The sequence below is a fragment of the Zosterops lateralis genome (assembly GCF_965231275.1).
Source record: "Zosterops lateralis genome assembly, chromosome: 11".
Taxonomy (NCBI): domain Eukaryota; kingdom Metazoa; phylum Chordata; class Aves; order Passeriformes; family Zosteropidae; genus Zosterops; species Zosterops lateralis.
This window is the reverse complement of record NC_139771.1, coordinates 10,011,535-10,036,300: the sequence shown is the minus strand read 5'-3', so window position 1 is coordinate 10,036,300 and position 24,766 is coordinate 10,011,535. Positions and strand designations below refer to the sequence as shown.

The following is a 24,766-nucleotide window of genomic DNA, read 5'->3' as shown; positions in this document are numbered from 1 at the left end:
TTCAAGAGCAAGTTGTCACTGATCAGTCCCCACTCTGGCTGGAAGGGACCTCTGAGGCCTCTTGGAACTGTCTTTACCCCATCTACGCAGGCCCTGTTGTCTCAGCCTCTCCTCAAAGAGCAGCTGCTGGGCCCTGCCAGCTCAGTGGCTGTGCTGGGCCTGCTCATCACTCTTGACAGGAGGCCCAGGACAGACATGCTATCCCACAGGTAGTCTCATGAGGCAGGTACGCCTTGCTGTTGTTCATATGCTGCTACTGCATTACACCAGAGACCTGAGCTTCCTCTCCTCCTCAGTCACCAGCAACAAAAAAAGCATCACTTATAACGAACAAAAAGAATTTTATTGGAACATATACACACAGGGGTAACAGAGGTATCTGAGTAATCAAACATGGAATGTTTAAGAAAGTTAAAATAAATAAGGATACCAAGTTTTGCCAGTGCTAGGTCCAGCACCAATGTAAGTAAATGCCCTCTGAACAAGTCTGACTCTGACAGGTTGACTCTGACAGGACCATCTCTGTAGAGCCTGTAAAAATTCCTACCACCAGAAAGTGGCCAATAATTTTGGAATACAAAGAGTCACAATAGTGCTTTCTACTGATGTGCATTCACACTGTTTATTCACTACTTTCGTCTCTTATTTCTTTAATAATATCTATTAAATTCTGGAGTCCAAAAACGTAGCCTGTGTCCTGGCCCTCATGTACCACACTATCTTCCCCATAGTACTTGCAGGTTGTGTGGGCAAAGTCTATCATACGGACATCGACAGTACTGGCAGTTGGTTTGTAGGCATAGGCTCCTGCTGACTCATCTGAAGATTCTTCTGAAAGGTCCTCTAGGTCCTCTGGATCCGAGTCAACGGCAACTTCCTGCCTTTCCTTTCCATCATAGATGATCAGCAAGGAGCTTGAATAGAAGCGATAGGACTCCTGTTTCTCCAGCACAGACTTGAGTTCAGTAAGTTTTTTAATAACGGACTCAAAGAGTTCCCTGCGCAGGTATTTGCCATTATGAAAGAACTGGTAAAGTGCTTCTTTGAATCCTTGGACTGAGAGCTTTCTTCCATGGTATTTATTCATGAACATCAGCTGGCCAGTGCCTGCCTGGTAGACCTGCATATACAAACACAAGACAAGAAAAAAGGAATAGTTAAAAATTGCTGGTACACTGACACCAAAACCTTGAGGGGAGACAAAAAAATTACTAAAAACTAAAAAAGCATGCTCCTTTAAGCTTTTACAAGATGACATACTACTCTCTAAAACTGCTCTTGCACAATTACAGAAATTGCTATCAACAGATCCAGTAGGGCCTGTGTAGCTTAGAGGAAGTGGAAAATTCCTTCAGTTTAGATTTGAGTTTTTCCATCCAGAATGTAAGAACAAGCACTTTAAGTGGGATTAGGAAAGCTGCAGCCAAGATCTCCAAAGCTACAAGATCTCAAGCTACAACTTGTACCACAGCCACTCATTCAGCTGCCTCTGCTCTAAGATGGGCCAGTGAGTCTCAGCATGCTGAGATGTGAGTGACAGCAAACATTCCTACACAAAACTAAGGTGTGTCCCATAATCATCTGTATTTGAAAAAGTCAGAGGTGCTCCTGCAGGAAAATGCCTTCCCGCAGGAAGGCATAGGAGAGTGGTCTATACAAACAATAGTTCAATAATGCACAAACATCTGGGTCAAGAAAGGATAGCAGGTGCTTCCAAAGTTCCTTTCTGTTTTCCAGCACAGGTCAACACTGGAAAGTGAACAACAGCCATGCCCTGCTCAAATCCCAGCAAACTGTGGTTAGAAATGCAGCTCCCACACTTTCATTTCTGTCTCATGTTTTTATCTGAAGTTGAACAGTGAGCTGGAACACTACTCATGCCAACAGTCCTGCTGTGGAACAAGTTCCAGCAAACACTGCTAGCATTCCTGGAATCTATTGGATAGGAGGAGAGAAACTTCAGGAAAAAACCTCAAACACAAACATGTTGTTTCCCATTTGTCACTCTAGGAATACAGAAACAAGTAAACAAAAAATTCAGGTCAAAGTCCACACAATGTCTCCTCATCTGGCAACAAGTCTCACCACATTTACCAAACGCTTCTTGCCTGCACTTTGCAACAAGTCTACTTCAAGAGTGAAAAATCTGTGGCTTTTCAAAGTTACAGAACAGAACTGATTGCTTCTTAATAGTTCGACAAATTTCCACATGCTTAATTCAAAATGCATACAACTGGCCCCCTGTAACTGTTCCCTATGCTATCCTGAAATGTTAATTGAATCAGCAGTTTTAACAGTTTTGAACTTCTGATACAGTGCAGGAGGCTATTTGTGTGTTCAGAGCCTGCACTCACTGATGCAGAGAGTGGGCTGCAGGTTGCTCCTGCAGGTGCTGCCACCTCCAGCTGATCAGTGATACCCAAAATCTTCACTCCCCTCTGTGAATGAAACTAAGCACAGCAGCTCAAGGGCAACAACTTGTGAGATGGCTACATAAACCCAAAACTTCACTATAACAGAAACAGGTTCAAGGCTGTTGGCCACAGCTGATGAGTTCTCCCCTCACCTGCATGCCGCAGACTCGCACTCCGATCACGGCCGAGGTGCTCTGCTGACACTTGCGGATCTGGTTGGCCTTTTTCTCCTCGGACGCGTCGTCGCCATGCTGCCGTGTCCCCATCTTCAGGTCCAGCACACACGGAACCTCATAGCGAGACGTCAGGTTCTCCAGCAAAATGAATTCTGAGCTGTTAAGGAACAAGCCTCACAACAAGGAATACGGCTTTTAAAAACACTACCATAGATTTTATAGTGCCTCGCTCTTCACTTTAAGCATATCCAAAACATGCCTAAGTATAAAGTAATCTAGAAAAATCAGTTACATAAACTTAAGATGCCACTCTGTTTTAAGCCAGTTCCAGTTTTACTGGTCGAGAGAGACTAGTGAATTTTCACATTAAGTGAAAACCAAAAGCAATCAGGGTCATACAGAAATATAACTTGACAGCTGACTTTGAATTATGAGGTATTTCCTGTCTAGCAAGAGACACTTTTTTCTGTGGGAAGTGAAGATTTTTTGTCCGTATTACTATTCAAAACCAGTGAAGCATTTCCATACCATCTTTACAACTTTAAAACATCTGTATTATTGCTGTGCCAAAGATATCACACACTTCTTAGGCAACTGAGTAACAATCTACAGAGAAATGGTGAGGGTAGCAGACGTAAAATCCTATCAATTTGATCATTTATTAGTCACAGATGTTTCAGTAAACTATCACCAAAATTCCTCACTTTGAGAAATTTGTTTACCTCAGTATTTAGATACTACTACTTTTGCAGGATGTATCAATTGCATCCAAGCCTACAGCAAGATCACTTTTTGATAGAATGCTCAGGGTGGAGATGAGTTCCTATGGTTCCACAGCACAAAACCCATGTGCTTCAGCCTCCACGGATTCAGTCAGTTATTTGTTTCTCATGCTCCAATCCTACATGACTGTTTATATTCAACTTTTCTTAAAGCTCAGTAAAAAGAAGCTACTAGAAGCAGAAACTCCAGGCACTGGAACATCCTCTGTATTTGAGAAACTGATGAAAAGAGGACACTGGTTTTTAAGATCACCAATATCAGAACAATAATAAAAACTGTCAGAACTCATCTCCTTTGAAAACTCTTGCTAGAAACTGTTCTTGTGGAAGACACCAAACACACGATGCTGTGTAAAACCTGTCCACTAACCCACAATATGAAGATTTTAATTCAGTTCTCTGAATTTCCTAGCTTAGGTAGTTTGTTACATGCTGGAAAAGCCCATTTTTAGAAAGTGCTGGCAAACCCTTCAAAGATGCCAAATAAATCAAAGCTTAGAGAGTCTCTTGGAACTGCAGTTAAGCCTGCTCTGTACTCTTATCTGGAATGTTCAAGAAATGAAAGGCAGAGCCCTACTCATTCGACTGTTATAAGGTATCTTCAGGAAAGGATACTATATTGATTTCGGTGCTTTGCATTTTCCTTCATCCGCTGTAACTGCTGCTGGTGACATTTCATGCTCCAAGGATTATGGTGTTTAAATTGAGAACTGACATTTCCTTTTTTCTCTACAGTGTAATACAAGACTTCAGATTTCTTCAGCCACTCAAATTCTTCCTCCAGTTTGTGACTAGAAAAACAGAACAAAGTAGCAAATTACAGGTCAAAAGAAAAAATAAGCTCTTGAAGAGGGATTATCAGTGGATTAACTTTACAAGCTATTTTGCTCACCCTCATGAACAGCAAGCAAAACCTTTATTTTCCTCTCTGTACATGTGAGCCAGACACCCATTAGTAGCATTTCAACCATTACAAAACCACTTCCATACTAATATAAATGAGCATATAGCCAAATGTTACATAATACATAGTAATTCTACTTATATATCCTTTACCTGTGAGCATGACTTCTATGAAAAAATGCAAGAGGCAGTGAGGCACCTTAAGGTTCATCCTTTGCTAAGGTCACCATTTTTACCACAACACATCACAGCCCACAGTTTATGGTGGGCACAATTAATAGGAATGAACAAGGGCGAAAATGTCACTAGCAGGGATAAAACAGGACTCCTAACGAAGTATGCCATACATAGTAGCACTTAAATATGTTTGGGTTTTGTTTTTTTTTTTTTATATTATTATTCTTCTGCAGATGAGTAAATGATTTTTGTTTGTTTGTTGGGGTGCTTTTTTTGTGGCTGGGATTGTTTGTTTTGTGGATTTTTTTTTTTTTTTTTTTTTTTTTTTCCCTCTTTCTGAAGCTTCAAAAATAACTTTGGGAAACCTGTTTCAACTGACCACAGCAGAAAAAAATGAAAAGACTAAACTTAGCCTTTCCTGAGGGCTAAGGATATACTAGTTTCACTAGTGAACCTGTCTCCACTGAAGAAGTCAGGAAAAACAACAGAAACAAGAGAAGAAAAGAAAATGAAAGCAGAAGAGTTCTGAAGAATTCTCTGGAATTCTGGAGACCAGCTAAAAGTCAAACTTACCTTTTCATTTTTTCCTCTTTCCTGTGCTGCCGGACCCATTCCTTGGATATCTTCTCATTTTCTAACAACACTGTCTTTTTGTTAGTCCATCGCAGTAGTTTACTCTTGGGTTCACAGTCAGAGTTATCTAAGGTCTCTAAGTTACCATGGTCCCCATTTAATGGATATGCTATTAGACACAAGTTTCCATCTTCATCCTCTTCAAAGCTCACTGATACCACACCTGAAGAGAAAAAGGATCCAGACAGTTATGAATTGCTCAAGTGACAAGCAAGCCTTTTAGAATGCATTCTTTTACACTAAAAATACAGCAACTTTATTTTTTCTCTTACCCCGGTCCTTAGTTTCTATCTTGCCACAGGCCAAACCTCATCTGCCAACCTAACAAATATCAAAAGAGCTAGACAAAAATGACACCTCACAAAAGACAATTTATCATTTTGGCACAACAATGATACAAAAGGTCATTTTCTCTCTCTGAGGCAGTAAAGTAACAATCAAATAATAACAGGACACCATTTCAATTAATAAATTTTTTTATTAATGAAAATAAATCTGACTGGTCTGATTCTAAGTGAGATGAAAAACATTTGTTAACATCTTGCAGTGAAAAGTGATCTGCACAAAAAAAAATTTACACCAAAAACTTTTTAAATTTTGCATGACAGCTAAGTAAAAAAACATTTATCCAAACAATACTTGGTTTATAGATCCTCAAGGGAAAGGAAACGTGTGCAAGGAGAGCAAAACAAAGGAAGTGTCACATTTCAACAGAAACTAGTCCAAAAGCTTCCACTTAGAATCACCATGTTTAATTATACATTTTCTTCTATTTTTTGGAATATATTTTATTGATACTGGTTATGCAGAAATCTTGTGGAGTAAGTAACAAAAATGCAATACAAAGCAAATCTGTTTGTGGTACAGAAACACGGTGAACCTCAAAAGCATTTTTTCTCCTCATCCTCCTCTCAGGAGTCTCTAGAGCACTGCATTGCACTTTAAGAGTCTTAGTGGAGCACTGACAGATGTGCCCAGTGCTACATGAGTAAGTCTCAGAGGTTAATGGAGAAGCCCACAGCAATTCTCTGAATTGTTTTTTATTTTGTTTTCCAGTCCTCTATTTCAGATCAATCAGCCTGCACAGTTCTTGCAGGTCACCACTAGCTAGGGGAGAGGGATTGGTGAGAGACTGGAATTTCCAAGCCGGGCAGGCAGCTCCCAGACCCGCAGTGGCTGGGACAGGGAGTGCAGAAACTCTGACTGTGCCGCTGTCACAAAGGAAAGGACAATGTGAAAAAGCTAGCAAATGGCTTCTTTGCCTTTACTCTGGAAATAAAAAACAGAGGTGGACCAAGTGAGGCCCCTTTGCTCTAAATCCTTCCCCATGCTTCCCAGAAAGCCACGTACACTAGTACAGTTGTTCTATTACATTTTGAAAAGTATAATTCAAAGCTCAGATTTTCTTCCAGTCCAACAGAACTCGTAATCAGACGTGGCAAAAAGTCTCTGTAAATGAGCAGAGAATATTAACTCTGAAGCATCACTGAAGTCTTCCATCCCTTTCACAAACAACACAAAACTTCATCACCAACATGGTTGTTAAAATCAATGTACTTTAAAAAGCAAATCCATTTAAAAAAAAGTGCTTCAGACATATTTATTCACCATCAGGCAGCAGTTGATGGAACAGGTGAAAGAAAAAGAAGTATTCCTGTTAACTAGTGCAATTCTTAGGAGAACTGGAATTTCCACTCCTACATAACTTCTGACTCAGCCTCATCACAGCTACTTGATCCTTGCCTACCTAAATGCCATGAATTTTCATTTCTTTAATGGCAGAAATAACACTCCAAGTATTCAACAAGACACGTTACTGGCATGTACTTAAGTATAATCAAAATGAAAGTCAGGGAATAAATCAAAGCACAAAAGAGACCACTACGAAGCTTACACAAAACACTATTATCTATCTTTACCAAATTCTTTGTAAACAAACATTAAACAAGGAAAAAAAAAAGGCACAACAATGTTCTCAAGCTGTTAACTACTTACCTGTGCCTAAGGGAGATATATGGGTTATCACCAGCAGAGCTGCTCTACTCTAATGCTGTTAGTCAGCACAAACACCAACTTGGCAAGCATTTCCACCCTGCATCTCCACAGCCTGCCTCAGACAACATCAAAATGCATGAAAAAAACCCCTAAAATCTCTTCCAGACAGAAGAGATTTCAGAGAGAACAAAGAGCACAGCATACTTGCATTAACAGAAACAAAAAGCCCAATCCCATTAAAAGGTTTGGTAACTTACCCTCGTATTGTGGAGTGAATTTACGCATTTCTGTTGGGAGAGTCTCATAGAACTGGTGTTCTCTCTGAATAAGAGGTTTACAAATGGTCGTGTCATTAAACCGGAGGACACAGGAGTGTCCTCCAACTTGGTGGACAAAAGGCTCGAGCAGGACTCCTTTGGAATAGTGCTCCACTTCCATTGCTCCAAATGCTGGGCTCATCCTTGTAGCACATTAGACAGAAGGCGGCAGCAATACTGAAGGCAGTTCAGAGCCTGAAGCCGCCGAGCCCCGCGGGTGTTTACTCTGATTCAAAAGTCTGTTAAGGCAAACACAAGAGAGCGCAGCGGTGAGCGCAGGCTGCGGCCCGGGCAGCACGCCGAGAGCGGAGCGGGGCCGAGGGCGCGTCGCTCCCGGCGCGGACGCGGCGGACTGCGGGCGAGCGCGGGGCGCAGCCCGGGAGGCTCCGGCGGACACGCCCCCGCCCAGCCGCAGCCAATGGGAGGCTCCGCGGGGCGGGGCGGGGCGGAGCGGCACAAGGAGCGCTGCGGACGGCGCCTCCCGGCCCGTCCCTCAAAAGCCGCCCCGGCAACCCCCGCCGGCAGCCGCGCCCGCCGCTCTGCAGCGCCCCCCAGCGACAGCCCGCCCCGGAACCCGGAAGTGAACACCGAGCGCACCATTCCTCCTCCCCGGCAAGGACACCGACCAACCGACGTCCAGGGTGGGACGTTTATTGCACCGGTTCGTTCACAACAACGTGTCAGATACCGAAAACATTACAGAGATGCAAGCTCCTCACAGGCAAGCCATAATGCTAATGTGCCATCTTCCGAGAACGTGCTTTCTTCACACATTCAGCAGAAGGCAGCGCTCTGTGACAGCTGCATCCAAAGGATCTGCTGCTGTACCCTGTGACCGCACGCTGCTCGGTTCTGGCCAGACTCCAGTTTCATGCAACCTGCACTTCAGAAAACAATTCAAAGAGCGACTCTGAAAATCAAAACATGATTGGCTTGTTCTCTGGCTTCCAGTAAATTTTTAAGTCGAGTTACTCTAATTTTAGACTAAAGCTTTAATGATTAACTTTTTGCGGCTAAAAACAACCTCGTACTCCTTTTGCCTAAAGATACTTACACGGACAATAATGCACTTAATTCAAAGAGACTACGAAGTGTTCTAGGTCATCTATTTTTATTTGTCCTCCTTAGATATTTAACAGCTTTACATTAACTGGAAAAGCAGAGACCTGCAGGCTTAAAGCAGCAGTGCTACCAGAACTACAGACGCCTACAGCATGTCCTGGACATAAAGAGCATTAACTGAATTAAACAACTAAACTGCTTAAAGAAACAACAGATCGATCAACTGAATGAACTCCAGGTCCTAGAATGTTTACCTGCACCTAAGGTCAACAGGTCAATAAAAGCTGAATGTGTTTTTGTTGGTGGGGCTTTCTGGTGTTGTTTCTTTTCCCCTCCTTTCTTCCAAGTGCCTTATTGGAAATTTTCAAGTTGTTGTTTTTTCTTCCCCCCCTCCCTCTGCTTTAATCTGGAATAGAACTCCCCAGAAATAATGCTGTCTTCTGATAACTTATATTATTAAGATTAAAGGAATATCAATAAACTTTCATTTCTCTTTGTACTTTTAATTTCCTAGTATTCTTTTTCTAACGCAGCTACTCCATCACCACAGAATTTTCTCATGTACCTCAGCATCAACAATTTGACAACTCAGAGACACAAATAAAAAACCTCTCAGTTACACCCCAAGCACAAGCCACTCCAAAAAACCTACCAAACTGCACCAAGCTGAGCCGGGCACTGAAGTGCCCAGCGCAAAAAAAGCCACGTAACCATGGCCTATGTCCAAGTCCAGGACAGTCCAAGGTATCTCTTCAGTGCAACAGTCAGAAGGGAGCACTGTTGCTGCTCCAGAGTCCCAGATTCATTTCTCCATGGCTCCCCACAGCAGCACCCACTCCATGCAGAGCCACACTGCTCTTCACTAAGGCTCACCTGAAAGCTGACTGACCAGAACACGTACAACACACCTGGAGCTGTCTCCAAACACACACTTGACAAGCCACATGAGCTCCTGAGCAAACTTTGAGAATTGTTTCCATTTTCTCCTACAGAATTTATAAGTATCAATCTGTATACTCAATCAGTAATTTTACAACTCTTGAGTTTTGATCAGAATTTTCTAGAGCCAATAATGCCTCCAGTCTTCTGGAATTTCTAAGGGAAAGCCAGAAGTGTGTCAGGTTTCACTGGAGGTGTGGTAACACACGTACATGATCTTGCAGTGACAGAACTTTACATTACACAGCCACACTTAACAGCCCTGCAGAACAAGAGCAGTGCAAGAGCCACTTGTTCCAAGACAGCACCACACCTCTGCGGCTGCCTCCCTAATTACCCCAATACAGAGACATTGATTGCCAACTGCTGGGATTCACACTGAGAAAGTACCTTGCAACAACACCCTTTAACCTCAACACTTAAATCTATCCCAGTCCTCCTGCGTTACAGTTGCATCAAGAGTTAACTCTTGACGTTATTTATGCCATAAAAATGACTCTAGCAAACATCACCTCCAACACAGATAACATACACCTTGTTTACCCAACACATCTTCAGGGAGCTCATTAGTAGCAGCTCAACTTACTTGCTTTCATGTCTCGACAATACTCGACACAGATCACTCGGCAATGGAACTGCCAAGCACAGAATCCGACAGGACTACTCACTCTACTTCACCTTTTCCTGAACAATTAAGATCTGGCAACACATCACATAATGTAACTTCCCATTCAAGAAAAACGAAAGCAAGTTTTTTTAGTGCTCTGATATTATACAAATTATTTTATAAGTTTTTATAGATGATGCAGTATTTAGATAGGGGTGGGGTTTTTTTGAGAAATGATAGAAACATTTGTATGTAGTCAAACACAGTATACCCACTCAGAACTACCACAAGACAAATGTGAATCTCCCAGAGATAAAGGGGGAGGCTCACACAAATGAAGATGAGTTTACTGTGCCTGTATTGGTAAGCTCTCCTTCTGTTTTTACCTCCCAAAAACTACAGCGCAACTCCCCCATGTTCCATTTCTACGACTGAATTTTTGTAGTACGAATCCTGGCTAAAAAAGCTGTATTAACAGAGCTCTGCAGCAGAAACTGTGTGCAAGGACTGCTGAACGGAGCATCAGCAAGGAGTTCCTTGCTGTAAAGCTGTTAGCCAAGCTCCTTAATTGTGCAAGGCAACTTAGTGCCTTTTTATGAACTTAAAACAGATATGATTTGAAGACAGTAAGAGTGCTCAAGAAGATAGCAGCAAAACCACATAATCTTGTCAACAATTTAGGTTTCAATGAGGCTTTAGTTTTCACTTTGACCAATTAATATACCTTAGCCATTCAAGAAGTACTGTTTACCTAATAAACTTGGTCTGTTTTCACCCAATGAAATCCTTCTCACTCGCAAAAAGGTTTTGAGTAAGATCTTACTTTTTTCTGTTCCATGCCTTAACATTACCATTACTAACCACTAGGATTTGTTTGTGATTTTGGCTCTCCTTAATACCTGGAATTTTGCCATTCAGATTAACAGGGCCTGGAGCACAACTGTAATGCCCATCAGAAACGCTTTTAACTGTTTCATTTATAAATACCTTAATTCCATAAACAGCCTCACAATATGCCAAACCGGTTGTGGTTCCTTACAAATAAAAGCTCTGACCTAAGACCAACAGTTTCAAGTGATATTGACCAGCACAAGCACAATGCCATTCTTCACTCTGATTCTACACCCAGTTTGTTCTCAATGTGCTTTGGGGAAGAAAGAGCCCAGAATAGCTGTCTTTAGGCAATCTTCCCAGACAGCAAACCCAGGCTCACTGTACCCTGCCCTTTTCCTCCTCCGTGCTTTTAAGTGCCTTTGACTAAGAGTTTTTGTTCGAACAACACATCAGCCAAAAACGCAGATTCAAAAAACCCTTCACATGTCAAGCATTTTAAGAGAAAAATCCTGACATAACTTGAAGGCACAAACAAACGTGCCTAGACAAAGTAACATTAGCTTGAGCAGTGTCATTCCTATAGTAAGCAGCATAAGACATTTAAAACCCAAGCCTGCAAACCAGAAGTGACATTTATAGAAATCTTATCCCCATCATGTGTGACAATGACCATCAAAAGAATACCACAATGAACTCATGCTTTCAGGCTTTTAATATTAATCTCAGATGATGGCATTCTTTGGAAGGTACCTTCATGTCATTACAGCTTCTTGACTTAGCCCCACACGTAATTGCATTAATGAACACATCCTCTGGAGAGCAGAGCTCTCAATTAAGCAGCTTCTTCCTTCATAACAATCTCAAAAATAATACACCTCCTGCCAAAACTTTGTAATGGTAGAACTACTGATGCAGAGCTGCCCTTCTGTTAAATCTGTTAAACTGGGTTCTCTCTAGTGCAGGCTTTTAATTTGGGATGGTTAGCATCTTCAACTCCACATAGCCATACATCAGCTTTACAGGGACGGAAATAGCAAGGCAGCAAAGCTTTCTGCCTGTTCTTTTTTCTCAGTTCACTGGGGAGTGCAGAGGAAGCTGACAGGGTAGAGATCTGCAGAGCAGAGCTGCTGCAGGTTGCTGAAGCAGACAAAGCAAAGCCCCTTCCCAAGGTTCCAAGGTGTCACAATGCCAGGCACCCACAAGAGTTGCTCACTCAGCCTCCCCTGCCACAGCTGGGCAGAGGAGAGAAAACAAAAATTAACAAAAAAATCACACTTTAAGTACTGGGAGAAACACTTCAAGGGCAAAACAGGCTCAACATAAGGTTGCAAAATGAATTTATTACTAACAGAATCAGAGGAGGATGATGAGAGGTAAAATAAGCCCTTAAAACACTGCCTCTCCCTAGCCCCTCCCTCCTTCCCACCAACAACGTAGGGGGCACAGGGGTTTCTGGGTCGGTTCATCACCAAGATTTTCTTCCACTGCTCCAGTCCTTCCCTGTGAGACAGTGGGGTCCCTCCCATAGATGACAGTTCTCCTTGAACTCCTCCAGCGTGGGTCCACCCTCACAAGCAGCAGATCTACCTGCTGTGATGTGCATTCCCCCCACAGGCAGACAGTCTTCCCAAAACTGCGGTGACTTGGGTTTCTCTTTCCAAGGAGTGCAGTCCTCCAAAGACAGGCTGCTCCACCTGGAAGCAAGGGCCCTCTTCTCCATTGGGTCTCCCATGGGATCACAGCCTCCTCCAGGGATCCACCTGCTCCAGCACAGGCAACTCCCTCACAGGCTGTGGGTGGACAACCCACTTCATCACGGCCTACAGAGGAATCTCAGCCCCAACACCTGGAGCAGCTCCTCCCCCCCTTCTCCACTGACCTTGGTGTTGCCATGTTGTTTCTCTCACATGCTCTCACTTCCTCCTCTTCTCTGACTAGGAGCAAAACTCTGTGACTTTGTTTTGATTGCCTTCTTAAATATGTCATCACAGAGGTGTTACCAGCCTCTCTCATTGGCCCAGTTTTGAGCAGCAGCATGTTCATCTTCAAAGCCATCAGAGATTGGCTCTGCTGGACATGCTGGAAGCTTCCAGCAGCTCCTCACAGGAGCCATCTTTTCTGGTCCCCTGCTACCAAAAACTAGGCTGTGCAAAATCAATATACAAGGAAAGAGAGGAATGGCACAGTCAGCCAACAGGAGAGAAGAGGAAATCAGCCAAAGAGAAAGCTGCTTCAGCCCAAAGAACAGTCATGAAGAAACAACAAAACAAGTGGCATGTTTTTGAGAGCCCAACCCACCACCTGTTTCGTGCACAACATTGAAAAGGCACTTGAGGTCTGAGTTGATAAGTCATTATATTGCTCAGAAAGAATGACCTTTCACAACTGAAGCAAGATAAACACCTCATAAGAGCCTACAATAATACACCTATAAAGAAGAATGATTACAGGAATTTTACAAGTCCTCCTGTGACTGAACTACTTGTTCCATTACCAGTAATGTGGTACTTTACAAATAACAAGGTACATTCCTTAAATCAAAGAAAGCAGAGGATGCTTTTAGAGTATTAAAAGCATTAGCTATGTTAAACATTCTCAGATTCAAAGGTCTTGCACAGCTTGTGAATAATTTTGATGGAAATCAATGCCATTCCTCCACACAAAACGCTCTTTTATTAGCAAATATGCCCAGAGTAACACTAGCAATGATTTGCTTCTAACATTCACTCTAGTTACTGCTTGGCTTAGGAACTGAAGTTACTCTGATGTGTTCTGTTCTCAGAAATTCTTAAGATTAGAATGTAGATACTCATATTATCCTCTAGTGTCCAGTCAGCTGCATTAGAACAGTATCAGAAACACATTTTAAAAATTAACTGCATCAGATAAAGGAACAAACATTTTAAAATGTTTCTAATTCTTAACAGAAAAGTGAGCTCTGCATTCATTTATTACAATTGTTTTAATCAATTCCTGATTTTGAGGATGCATTATACCTTTATGTATAATGCAAATCCCACACTAGGATACTTTCTGAAGCTGTCTACATTTGCAATAGAATTAATATAACTAAATAGTAAAAGCTACAGTTTGTAGTTTTTAACTCCCTGAGACAGAAATGCAGAGCCCACATAATAATGTGCTTGTATGAAACCTACAATTTTGGGAAAAGTCTTAAGAGCAGCCCTAAATTCTGCATGATTACAAAAGGCAAACATTTATTCTGGTAACCAGCTTGAAAGGAAAAGTTTATCTTTGATAGAAACACACACTGACATTGTCAGTTCTAAGAATTCTTTTATTTATAAACAACAACAACAACAAGTATTATAAACAGCAAATAATTCAAAATTGATAAAGCAGACAATAGTCTCAACACCATGAGGGGTAGAGGGACAGCGTCATAGCATCAAAGGGGAGGAAATACTAGAGTCTTTCTTTAAAAGAAAGACTAGGGGAGGAAAACCCTCTTCTTTTTCATTAAGTATAACGTGAAACAGGTGATTGTGGTGACGAAATGATGCTGAGCTGTATCCTTCTATGCAAGTCAAGGTTATTTAAGCTCCTTTGCAGCAAATCAATCAATATAATGACCATTAAGTTACACAACTTGTACTCAGGGATGAGTAAGCAAGATGCTTTGTAAAAACACTCAGCAGAACACTTGCAAACTCAAGAGTAACCAACTCCTTCAGACCTATATATTTGGTTTACGTATGCTTTTCCTTCAGAAACAGAAACGCTTTTACTAAAGCTTTTAGTGGTAAATCATGAGGGTGCTGGGAGTCAGACACTGTAGTGGCACATCTATCATAACCACCTACAGACACAAAAAGCCAAGAGCGAGCAAATTTTTCTTGTTTCATGTTGTGTGCTTGGACTAGACCAATAAAAGAAGCCATGTGCTTCTTAAAAATATTGATATGTCTTTTTAAAAAAATCATCTTTACTAAATGGCTGGTAACTGCAGCACTACATTACTGCACTTTAGAAAAATCAAGTAATGTCTTGAGATAAATACGGAAACAAATGCCTTGGATGAATTTCACAAATTAAGGGCTATGTACTGCAGAAGCATCCTGGATGTCCACAGAAAATTCTGAGTTGGAAAGGACCCACAAGTACCATAATTTACTTAATCATGTGTAACAGATGGATTCTAGAAACCCAGAATCATACATGAACTCATGCACAAAATTCCTACAAAACATGTTTGCAAAACCCTTTGGGAACACGACGACTCCACCGCAATCTTGGCCCACGAAGGCAGAAAGTTAATCCTGTTTTTAACATTAGCTTTCAAAACGTTAGGAAACATTTAACATTAGTAAACAAAAGATTCCCACCAAGGAGGAACACATTTTTCTTCTTTCAAACTGCCAAAAATACCTTGAAATGCCTTAGCTTCTTCTGAGGATGTCAGCTATATCACACCTAAAGATATTTCTTCTACTCTGAAAGGGACAGTTTAACAGCAGCTACAATGGCAAAGGACTCCCAAGTGCTACATTAAAGTTCTGTTCTTTCTCAGGAGTGTAAGACAGCACTCGGAGATAGCCTTTCTTGTAACCAGAGCATCAAGCCTTTTCTATCTACTAAGAACTTTGTCTGTAATACAGAAATGAAAGACCATGCACTGAGATGCCAAAAAACATATAAAGATGCCCTCTTTCAATGCAAAACATTTTTTTAACTAGCAACATGTTTAACCTATCTCCTTTTAGTCCCCAAACATGGAGTTCTAGTTTTGTCTGCCTTTAAATATAACCCAAACACAGACATAAACACTGCCACAGAAGTTAAGACATGTATTTACACCTGTATATTTAACACAATAGCTGCAGAGCCACCTCCTGTACCAAAAAGACTTTTAAATACAGCGTTAACAGACAAAACTCATGAAACATTAGGCATAACATATTAAGGGAGCAAGCTACACACAAACCAACTCGAAGTTGCATAATGTTTCTATTATTCCTCATGCACAATTATTATTATTATATTCCTTAAGCCAGGTCTACATTATTATGAGAAGCTCAGTTCCCCAAAGCTTTTGTGTAGGAAAACAAGACAAGTCACCAAGACCAAGTTACCAAGAACTTCTGGCTTTTTTACATAAACATGCACAGCAGCCCTTCAGCTGCAATTTCTTAAAATTCAGCAGGGAGGTTCTGTACCCAGCACAATTGATACTTCAACATCTAAGAAAAGCAACAGCTTTTCCTACACCATTTGTAATCTGTAATCTTAACACCTACAAAGTTCTGGAAAAATGCCAGTTTTACCTCTCAAGTAAAGCTATTTTATCTCCCTGGAACTAAAATAAAGCCAAGTAACAAGTTATTGGGCATATTCAGACAGAAAAGAACGTGCAATTCTGACCCGTGTAGTTTTTTCAGGGATTGTGTAATTTAAGAACCAGTCTCTTTCCCAAGAAAAAAGATGCCATGGAAACTAAGGAAACCCAAACCACCAAAACTTAGCTACTTAAACTTCCTATTTAGAAACTGATCCATCTTAAAATGGTATTCTGGCATCAGCAGCCAAAATCACCAGTTGCTACAAAAAACCAGCACCGCCCTTTGTCGTGGGGAAACCAAAATAGCACTCAGCCTTTAATCTTCTGAAAATATGACAGCAAGAGCTAAATTGTGTGGATTACACACATGAAAGTATGATTCAAGATACCAACACCCTCAAGAAATTCCAGCATTAAAATTAAAATAAACCCATGGCTATGCCTTTCTTTTTACCATGAATTTAGCAGTCTGGGAACTGTATTTTGAGCCACTCAATGAAAGGACATGGAATCTTTGTGACCAGCCCCTCAGTTGTGATCCATTCGTTATGACAGGAAGAATAATGTTCATATAGCACAAGTGTCAAGCTCCTTTCAAAGGCCACCCTCATTTAACTACACTAAGATTCTCTCTCTGTGTAATTCCTTTAGAAATCCCAACCTCTAATGCTTTTTATACCATAAGCTCTAGGAGCCCAAAGGACAAGATCATTAAATTAAAGCTTTGATGCCTAGATCCCACAATCCAAACTAACTCCTTGAGCAAAAAGTTCCAAAGGAACGCACAGCAATGATCATTAACAAATAAATTATTATAGGAAGAATAGTACTCTAAGTGCACAGTTACCTATTTCATGCTTCTCATTTACGGGTATATTCACCTATACCATCAATACCCCTCAAAAAATGTTTAGTCCCTCTACATGGAAAATTACTGAAAAGTAGCCCAGAAGGAGACAGTCATCATGTTTTGGAATGCCTATCCCCATTTTTAACCGCAGTTCTACAAATGTAGGTTCCGAGAATACTTCAGATGACTAAGGGAAATGGAGTTTTTGCTCCAGAAAAGCTCACATTAATGAGATGCATTTAATATATATTTTAGTTTCAAAACATCTCAATTCAGGTAACACTACCCAGATCTGCATCTTAAAGGGAAGAGTTTGTATGATTCAGTGACCTCTACAGGCTCTTTCCCTAAGGAGTTGAAAGTAACTGAGACCCAAGACCTTGAACACACAGCTCCCTGCAGGGTTACCAGTGCAATTACACAAGTTCAAACCCAAAGGATACAGTAGAACAATTTCCATGTGCTTGTTTAACTGCAGCAGATTGGATGAGAGCAAGTAAGGACAAGAGAGAAGTCTTACAAGACAGACTCTCACGTGGCACAACAAAACCAAAGGAAAAAAAAATCAAGATTGTTTCCCCCGGTAAATGCAACTCACTTCAAGAACAGTTTCTTCCCAGGAAAAGGACCTTTTCTACAGGTACACCTGCACAGTACTTAAAATACGCTTTAAAAATTATTTATGTATTTAATGTTTCATTGTTCAGTGATCTCCTCTTACACCATCTGGGGCAAATTACAGGCTCAGCATAATAATCACTGCCAAAGAATTAATCCATTTTAATCTCACACAGTTTACATATTCAACTAGCAACACAAAACCACTTGAAAAAAATCTTATCAATTTCAGTAATCTAGAAAAGGAAGCTTCATCAAGAGCCTAGCTGTACTGCTCTTATCCTTGCAGCAGGCTGAAATACATTTAAGGATATGCAAGAGCTAGCTAGTTTAAATAGCCCAAGCAATGGGACTGACCTGGAGCATGTCTTATTCCCTTAAAAATATCTGTTGCTTTAAAGGCAATATTTATGGCAGCCAGCAAGTATGCATTACACAACTGTCTTTAAATAGACAATTTAAAGACATTAGTTTAAAACCATTACTCACCAAAAAGGGAAGAGTCAGACAGGATGATTGCCAAAAACCTATTTTCTCTTCAAAATTCTACAACATAGCACCACCATCCACAGTGTGCTGATGTTCCAATTCTGCATTCCCAAAAAACAGCACACTAAGGGGTGGGGGGGAAATATTTCAAGAAGTCAAGCTTATGAAAAAAGCCCTTTATTTTTTGGAAGCAAATTTTGCACATAGTGATGTTAAAACATTATTTGCACTTTAGAACATAATCACGATTCAGCACTTAGGTTTAAATACGTCAAAGGCTTTGTTTCAATGGAACAACTTGAAGTCAGTCATCCTCTCACCAGGCAATTCACTGCAGCTCCATCAGCATTTACTTGATCTACCTTCATTCTCAAGAGACTACTTATCTATCTCCACAAACTCCAAATGACATCTGCAATCATTTTGTTCCCGCCCTCTTGGAAATAATACGGTTTTTAAATTTTTCTTATGTAACTTTGGTCAGGGTTATCTAGAACTATACTCTCAACTTTAATACTCACAGATGTCTTGTCAGAAAACTGACTGGTTCTATTCAGCCAGAACCAATTTTCCTAAGGTATCTTGAACAGATTCCCAGTTGCAATGACAGTTATATTAGTATGAACACACCTACCCATCAGTTTAACCTCGTATCTCTTGTTAAACTGAATCAACCTTCTGATAGTGCTGACACCTTAGAAAGATCAAGATGATGCCTATCATGTCAGGTAGTTTCACTTCTCATTTCTGTAACCTCATTAAACTAAATTATGTCATAAAAAAATCAACTGCTATCACACTGTCTTCATACATCCAAAGCACATGGCAAATAAATTGCCATTTTTCTGGAAAAAGACACGAAAAAGAACAAGTGTCAAAAGAAAAGAGGTCATCTTCAATAAGCATGAAATTAAGCAGCACCCAAAATTCTTGATAAGGTTTCAGTCAGTGTAGAAAGTTTCTGCATCACAGCACTGCACAGCTATTTGGGTATGGTTAAAGCCCTCTCTGCTTCAAGAAAATAAACCCATTTTTGCTGTGTTCATTCTAATACAGACTTTGGCATAAACACTCCAAACTCTTGCTTTTACTAATGAAAAACAACCTCAGTAAAAAACAACCTTCTGTCCTTAATTTTAAGTCTCAACAACCTGGTGCACTATTAACCAGCTTAAACAAGTCACCCAAATGATTTTTTGTTTTTTCTTTCAGTTCCTTCCAACCTTCTGGATGCCAGCACAGCAGGACAGAAGACAGGGACCAAGAGAGGCAGTAGAGCTGACTGGCTACTGAGTGAATTCTGTAGTTCCCTGGTCTGTTTGGGCTCTTTAACTGGCTGATGAGCACGTGCTGAGCTCCAAACCAGGCACTGCCTGTGCCACCTTTTGTCCTACCATCCATCATAGCACACACACAAGGCAAGACTCTCGGTGGTCAAAACCATTTGATGAGTAATCCTTTCTTTTTCCAGTAAAAACACAAAACTGGGCAGTAACTGGTTCTCTAATAGAGAATCCTCCACATGCAGGATCAACCCAGAGAGAGGGTCAAAGGCCACATGATGATATCTGACAACAGCAGAGTGGCACGTTCTGTACCTGTTATGAAGATTATCATCCCCTTAGTCTAACACAGCCTGTCTTTCAGAGACACAGTCAGGGCTGCCATGGCTTTGTGCCACACAAGCCAAGAATCTGCAGAAGATTTCAGATTTCAAGCTCTGAACACCTGATTAAACACAACCAACGACAGATCTTCATTTGAACAAACAATTTTGTTTCCATTGTGCCTTCCAGTACTTCAGATTTTGCAGGAGAAATTTCTAGCTGCTTGCAGCAAGTGATACAATGTCATACAGCTTTTTGCAGAAGGGGGAAAGAAAGAACTATTCTGCAATAAAATAAGTTTTATGAAAGGTCCAAAATTAACATTCTAACAAAATATTTCTAACAAAAGTTACACAAACACATATCTGCAGTTATACCTTAAAACTCTTAAAATATAACCTCTTGATATTTGTGAACTATCCCCGTATTGTTTCAAAGATACAATGACCTTGGGCAAGACGGGAAGCCAGATAAAAGAATTAGCAAGAGGAAAAATCCTCTCCCCGCAATGGAAAATTTTCATCTCTTCAAGCAAGGCAGAGATGCTCAGCCGGGCCTGCGTTGCCTGGAGACCAACAGCAGCTTCTTGCCAACAGGGAGGAGTTAAGCATCAGCAAATTCAACAGCTGATAAGTGGATGAACTGAATGAGAGGCAGCAAGGTTTTTCCACATGTCAGTGTAAAACCCTGACAGCTTTCAGATAATGGTTCTAGCCCGTGCTCACTGGATAAACAAGTATTATTATGAATGTAAAATGTCAGCTTGAAAAAGCGTCAAACTGCTCTATATTTGGCTCTTACCCCCACACTTTGGGTACAACTAGAGCAGTAAATGCCACACACACGATAAAAATTTTAGCTGCATCTCAGTTTCTGCCCTTTCAATCCTTGTATGCGGTATGTGAACGGAATATTTTTGGAATATTTTTGGAATATGGTCCTACTCATTACACAAGTTCTGTGCTTAAGCAAGGCAGAAACATTAAGGCAACCAATGAATTACATCAAAAAGGATGAGCCTATACCTTGGCTTCACACTAAAAACTCACATTAAATCTCGTTTCACTTCAGAAACCAGCCTTTGCCCCCAGCCTTTCCCCCTGGAAGCACAGCTCCCCATCATGTATGTTAGAGAGGAGACACTTGTTTTACCTATTCTGGTCCTGGACCTGCTCTCAAGCTCAGGCAGGCATTAACCTACTGCAGGAGCAGCACTCCTGACCACTCAAGGAAATACCTCAGCTACCTCCCAATTTCTAAAGACCATCAATGTAAAAGTCACTGAAAAGAACTGATATTTAATACCAGTTACTCCAGAATTTTCCTAGATCTTATCTAATTCAATTCACTCAAAATACTCAGACAGTAAAGAACTAAAGATTTCTAAAGAATGGTTTCTGTTTAATTTATCCCTGTAGGTGAATTCCACAAGGATGGTGTACATCATTAGCAAAGCAGACCTTTCACTACCTACCTGACAGCAACATTTCCCCACCTCCAGCTAAACCAAAAGGACAGACATTTGTGTGTCACCACTGTTGATAGACTGAGACACCCTCAGTGCCTCGAGGTTTGCATCCTTCCCCTACCCTTCAAAAGAAAAAACATCCCTAAAATAGCCTCACCCTCCCCAACTGACTGGAGAACAACTAAAGCAACACCAATACTACTGATCTGGATGGGAGCACAACCACTGACAGGCAGCAAACAGGTTCTGGAACACCATTTCTCATCCTGGTTTTTCAAAACCTCATTACTGAAAAATGTTAAATCTTCATTCAAAGCAACTGGCAGGGAAAGAACTTTGGAGAGTACAAAGCCCAGACTGACCACTGTCCAGTTCTCCAGCTGCTTCCAAACTACCATTCCACACGGTTATGGCAGCTCTGATCTACCTTTTCTCCAAAAGAAACAGCAACAAAAAGCTTCCATTGGTTGTATAACTGAAGTACCATAGACAAGATAACAGACTGTTTCTTCAGAAAGGTGTAAATATCAAAGACAGAAAAGGCAGGAAAACAGTTTTTCAATTAATGAATGTAACTTTATGAAAAGCTACATGGACAAGTTTAATGTCTGGAATTTCTTACAAACAAGTACATGTGAATGGTTGTAATCCTTCCCACGATTCTTAACCAGGAGACTCTTCTGAACACTTAAGATTATTTTTTTAAAAAGAAATTTTCCTGAATTCTGGCAATTAAATCACTGGGTTCTTCCTTACTAAAGGAAAAAAAAAAAAACAACACCAAAAAAACAAACCACCAGAACAGCAATCTGGAAATCAGCAAAAGTAAACAAATTAATCAATTCATTTTTAAAACACACATATTTATGTGTGGATGCAGGTGTAAATAAATGTAGTTTCCATTCCTTGATGTTAACAGTAAGCCCTGAAAACACATAAATGAATTCAACTTAAAGAAAATTTTAAAAGTCAGTTTTGTCTTATATATGAGAAAAATTATGAGCAAAGAGGCCAATTTTTGGCCAAAACAACCCTGACGTAGTTATTCTCAAGTGTCAGATCTGAACTGCTCTAATACCATTTCAGTGCTGCATGTTGAGTAATGACCAATAATACATCACTTGACTAAGAAGTTAAACCAAACATTAATATTTCAGAACCAAGTATTAAAGCAAAATTCTAAATACAGTATTTGAAACAGAACTGTCCCCTTAGACGTTCACAAAAAGCACAGGGACACTGGATGCATTTCTAAAACACCTGAGTATATAGGACACGTAAAACACTATGAAAAAAAAAAAAAAAAAAAGGCTAGAAGTAGAGGGCAATTAAATGCCAGCATGTATCAGGAAAGATATCAGTGTTAAACACGCATACTTTTCACAGTGGAATTAAGGCCAAGGGCATATCAGGGTGTAACTACCAAGAAGTTGTTACTCTATCAACAACGATAATATTTATTTTCTGAATCGGAATGCCTATTTCCAAAGCCTCAACCGTGTTTTTGTTTAAACCGTCTGCAGCTCCCAAGCCACAGTAACAAGGTATTACAAAATCGTGATCCTCAAACCAGTCCTTAACAAGGCATCACCCAGAACTCCCAGTTTAGGGAGAAAAAGGGTATTCTTGAGCATCACATCCGCTTATGCAACATATCCCTCAGCATCCGTTTTTCATTTAGAACTATTACCGAGCGTACCAAGCAGCCGTCAGAGCAGCAGCACATCCCACGGCAAAACGGACAGACAATAATTCACGGAACTGCTGAGTAACAGCGTGAGGCGACCACCAGCCCCGGGGTCAGCAGCCAGGGAAAACACAACCGCGGCCCCCCGCGCCGAGCCCCCGAGCCCCGCGGGGAGCGCAGGAAGCGCCGTGCGGACGGGGATGCTCCGCGAACGCCGTCACCGCTGTCCCCCACCCCGGCCACACCCGCATCCCCCGGGGGCCTCCAGGCCAGGGCCCCGCTCCCCGCCCGGCGATACCCCGAGGCTGCCACCAAGCATCCTCTCCGGGCGGCCGCCAATCCCCGCCGGGCCGGGCACCGATCTGCAGGCGGGCGGGGCTGCGGCCTCAGCGGCGACCGCCCCGGGGGCAGGAGCGGCGGCGGGGGGAGAGGGGCGCGCCCTTACCTGGTGCTGGGCCGGCGCCGGCGGCGGCCTCAGCGCTTTTGTTCCTCAGACGTCAAGATGGCGGCGCGGCGCGTGGCCGGCCCTCCTCGCTCCGGCGCGCCCCGCCCTCTCGCCCGCCTCCCTATTGGCTGGGCGCGCACCGCCGCGCGCTGATTGGGCGCCGCCGGCGCCCCTGTTGCTAGGGGAGCGGGGCAGAGGAGTCGGGCAGGGGCGGCCGCCGCTTCCCACCGCATTCCCGGCCCGGCCCGGCCCCGTCCCCCTCCACGGGCCCGTGGGGACAGGCGACCCCTCCGGGTCTCCCGGCGGGCCCTGCCTCCGCTCCGCTCCGCGAACACAGGGAACAGCCTCCGCCCGAGCGGGCAGCGCTGGGCAGCCGGCGCTGGCCCCAAGCTCGGAGGCAGCACCCGAGGACGGGCAGGCTGGGGCCTGTCCCGTTCACCTGCCTCCGTGTCCTGTGGATTCCACTCCTGCAGGCCGCAGCAGCCTTGGACACGGCTCTCAGTAACTTCTCCTCAGGGCCTGCTTGAAAACCATTTGTCCTTTGGTGTGCGACACATGCCATCAGTTGGGACTTGCCCAGGGCACGGCTGCAGGGCTCCATCACCCATCTGCAGAGCCCTTGGAGCCAGGAGGCTCGTAGGGCCGTGAGCCTGAGCCCACTGCACATCCCGTGCTCCTGTTCCTATACACCAAACATCTCAGGCAAACGCAGCTGAAAGTCCCGGAGGCTTCCCCTACTCGGCTTTACCGTTGATGACTTTTTTCGGGCCAGTGCCTGATGTTCAAAATGCAATCACAGTCGTCAAGTTTTGAATGCAAGGCCGTGAACTTCGGGAACAACAGAACCACCATCATTGTAAGGAAAAAAGAATAATGAGATAATTGCAGTTTAAATTACTAAGCAACAGTCTCTCTGACAATGAACTTAGTAAGGCTCTGCCATCTATTTAATGACACTAATGAGACAGAACCGCTCCACTCAGATACAAATTACTCTGCATTTCATTTAAATAAAGGTCAGAGCTAAAAGCCACACAAGCCACCACACTTCTGCACAACACACCCAGCAACAGGCGTCTTTTTTTTTTTTTGTAGAAGGGACCCAGCCTTTCTGGCTCTGAGCTGCCAGGGCAGGGCTGCATAGGGCATCTTGCTCAAACCTCCCATTTCTGCTTGCTGACTGTCTGCCTCTGTGTGTGCCTCAGGCTTCCCTGGCTCAGAAATAGCTCCTTGGTTTGGAGAGGTGAGCATTGGTTCACCAAAGAGGTTTAGAGGGCAAGAGATCTCTGGTTTCTAATTGTTCTAAAGTAAAAGCATGACTAGGGTCTTGTGTAAGAGACAATTATACCCCTTCTCACTGCATAAAATATGCCTTTTGTTCATCAGCCTGACAGTCAAAGCCAAGCAGGCCTGCTTGGTGAGAGTGTTCTCATTTATCTGGCTGGTGCCATCATGATTACCCTG

At 42.2% G+C, this 24,766-nt stretch overlaps 1 protein-coding gene across 1 annotated transcript; it reads right to left on the bottom strand.

The window, feature by feature from the left end:
• Positions 1-321: 321 nt before the first annotated feature.
• IP6K2 (inositol hexakisphosphate kinase 2) lies at positions 322-23,392 on the bottom strand. Its single transcript, XM_083869829.1, has 6 exons — positions 23,303-23,392; positions 7,338-7,636; positions 5,026-5,248; positions 3,988-4,163; positions 2,567-2,742; positions 322-1,120 (listed from the first exon to the last, which is right to left on the bottom strand). The coding sequence occupies exons 2-6, from the start codon at positions 7,537-7,539 to the stop codon at positions 623-625; spliced, it is 1,275 nt and encodes a 424-aa protein (XP_083725955.1). The 5' UTR covers positions 7,540-7,636; positions 23,303-23,392; the 3' UTR covers positions 322-622.
• Positions 23,393-24,766: the final 1,374 nt, after the last annotated feature.